The sequence below is a fragment of the Microtus ochrogaster genome, chromosome 10 (assembly GCF_000317375.1).
Source record: "Microtus ochrogaster isolate Prairie Vole_2 chromosome 10, MicOch1.0, whole genome shotgun sequence".
NCBI lineage: Eukaryota > Metazoa > Chordata > Mammalia > Rodentia > Cricetidae > Microtus > Microtus ochrogaster.
Window position 1 is genome coordinate 49,909,141 of NC_022016.1, and position 2,811 is coordinate 49,911,951.

At 46.1% G+C, this 2,811-nt stretch overlaps 1 protein-coding gene across 1 annotated transcript in view; it reads right to left on the reverse strand.

The window, feature by feature from the left end:
- Nucleotides 1-2,811, reverse strand: part of Rhce (Rh blood group CcEe antigens) — a 30,391-nt gene that overhangs the window by 10,926 nt on the left and 16,654 nt on the right. Inside the window, exon 4 of the mRNA XM_005353062.2 lies at nt 790-940. Within this exon, the coding sequence (XP_005353119.1) occupies nt 790-940 (151 nt within the window). The remainder of the gene's footprint in view (nt 1-789; nt 941-2,811) is intronic.

Sequence of the window (2,811 nt, forward strand, 5' to 3'; positions counted from 1 at the left end):
TTCAATCCTCCTGTCTCTGCTTTCCAAGTGCTGTAGTCCAGAGGTACACCACCACACCCAAGTCTCCACTGAATTATTATTATTATTTTGATTTTTTGAGACAGGATTTCTCTATGTAACAGTCCTGGCTGTCCTGGAACTCACTCTATAGACCAGACTGGCCTCAAACAAGGAGATTCAACTGCCTCTGCCTCTGAGTGCTGGGATTAAAGGCCTGTGCCACCACTGCCCGGCTCCACCAAATATTATTATTTTTTTAAATATTTATTTATTTATTTATGCAATATTCTTTCTGTGTATACGCCTGAAGGCCAGAAGAGGGCACCATTACAGATGTTGTGAGCCACCATGTGGTTGCTGGGAATTGAACTCAGGACCTTTGGAAAAGCAGGCAATGTTCTTAACTGCTGAGCCATCTCTCCAGCCTCTCCACCAAATATTATTGAAGAGAAGTCCCTAAAAGGAGAGGCTTATTCCAAAGCTACATAAACTCAATAACATTATATATAAACTATATGGTGTTTAAATATGTTTTATAGTTGATACATAACATATAGTATATATATACAATAACATGGTTCACATATATATAACAATATAGTTTATATATAACATTATTTACTATAATATATGTAGTCTATAGACTATATGTAAAGCTATAAAAACTCAACAATGTTACTAGAAACAAAGGGCCTTTATGGACAGGACCAGGATACTCAGGGTCAGAAAGATTTGTCAGCAGGATTTGTTCCCAACTGTTCAGACAGGAGACTACCCTCTCATCCTTACCCAGCATGGCAAACAGACTGGAGCTTGTGGCCATCTGAGCCTTCTCTGTCTGGGCTTTCTCACCTACTCCCCTGGAGAGACACCAGGCCACAAGCAGTCCGAAATAGGCCCCAAACACATGCCCGTGCATTGCGATTATGTGGTCTTCCATCTGCAACAGAGCACAGCGGTCTGGTGAGTGTCCCAGGCCTGCGTAAAGAGGTCAGCCGTGCAGCCTCTCTGAGAAAGTCCTGTGCTTTCTGTAAGAGGTGTGACTTGAACTCTGACTTGGTATTCAGAGCTTATACAACCCACCCAGCTGGCCTTCCATGGTGATGAGTGGTCTCAGAATACCACACTACAGCCAGGTAGACTCGTGGTTCATGCTAACCGTGCATAGCAAATTTAATAAGCCTTAGGCTTCATTCTTGGTGGGTTTAGGGTAAAGGCTGTCTTCAGGGTCTTCCAAAAACTCTCAGAATTGATCGGCTCTTTACCTACTCCCCACTGATGCTGTAGTGACCAAAGTCACCTTCACAGATAGCCCAGATTTCTTTTTCTTTTCTTTTCTTTTCTTTTCTTTTCTTTTCTTTTCTTTTCTTTTCTTTTCTTTTCTTTTCTTTTCTTTTCTTTTCTTTTCTTTTCTTTTCTTTTCTTTTCTTTTGTTTTTCAAGACAGGGTTTCTCTGTAGCTTTGGAGCCTGTCCTGGAACTAGCTCTTGTAGACCAGGCTGGCCTTGGACTCACCGAGATCCGCCTGCCTCTGCCTCCCGAGTGCTGGGATTAAAGGCGTGCGCCACCACTGGCCCGGCTGATACCCCAGATTTCTGCAATAACCTCCCAGCTGGATTTCCTGTTCCCACCCTTGTCCCTATTGAATGCTCTCCTAACAGCTGCAGACCCTGCCACTTCCCGGATCTCCTGACTCAGAGTGACTGTCCTTTCCTTTCCATGACCTGCAGGAAGACCCTGTGTGGTCTGCTCTTTCTCCAGCCTAACCCCTCTTCTCTCCCCACCCTCCACTCTCACTCACTTCTGGCCATTCAACAGTCTACAATACTGTTTCCCTGGGCAGCGGGGCATGGGCAGGGAGGAGGAAGTGGTCAGCCCTGAGGGGGTAAGCAACAAGCTTTCTATTATTACCAAGGGCCAAGACGTGTAAGGAGTCTGGGCAAGAGACACAAGGGCCTTGGGACAGATGCAAGCTACCAAACACCCCGCCAGGGCTGGCCACGGTTGCCAGACGCCCTCCAGGTCTGGCCTCAAAATTGCTTGGTGATGCTTTCCTACCGGTCTGTCTGGTATCTTAACCACCCCCTCACATCTCGGCACCACCCTCCTTTGCTTTATTTTTCACTATAGAATTGGTCACGATCAAACAGGACACATCTCTTGTCCATTTCATTTTTTTTTAATTGGTAATGGTGCCTTCCGCAGCAGAAATTCCCCTGCAGTTGTATTTTCCCAAGCACACGATGGGTGAGTACTTCTCAATGGGCGGATGCTGCTAAAGAGCCCTTGCCCACGCATGAAGACGCTCTCCCATGCATGAAGACACGCGCCCACGCATGAAGACACACGCCCACGCACGGAAGCCTACACAGCTTCCTCCTATGGACCGGGAAGAGGTCATGCCCGTACTTCCATCACATAGAAGGCTAAGGCAAGAGGATACTTGTGAGTGCAGGGCCATCCTGGGCTACAGAACGAAGATCCTGTCTCAGATAGACCTGAAACTGAAGATCATCTCTAGTTCATTCAGCTAAGAGCTTGTGCGGCATGCACATAGCCCTGGGTGTGGGGACCTGTCTGTCATCCCAGCACTCAGGAGGCAGAAGCAAGCAGAGCTCTGTGAGTTCTAGGACAGCCAGAGCTACCTAGTGAACCCTGCCTCAAAAATAAATGAATGAATGAATGAAACCCATTAGGGCTGAGAGACAATTAAGAACATTTGTTCTTTCAGAGTGAGACTCTTAGACCCATAGACCTAGTCTTAGATAGGTTTAAGAAAAACAAAAGCAAAACAATTAAAAAGTAAAAAGCA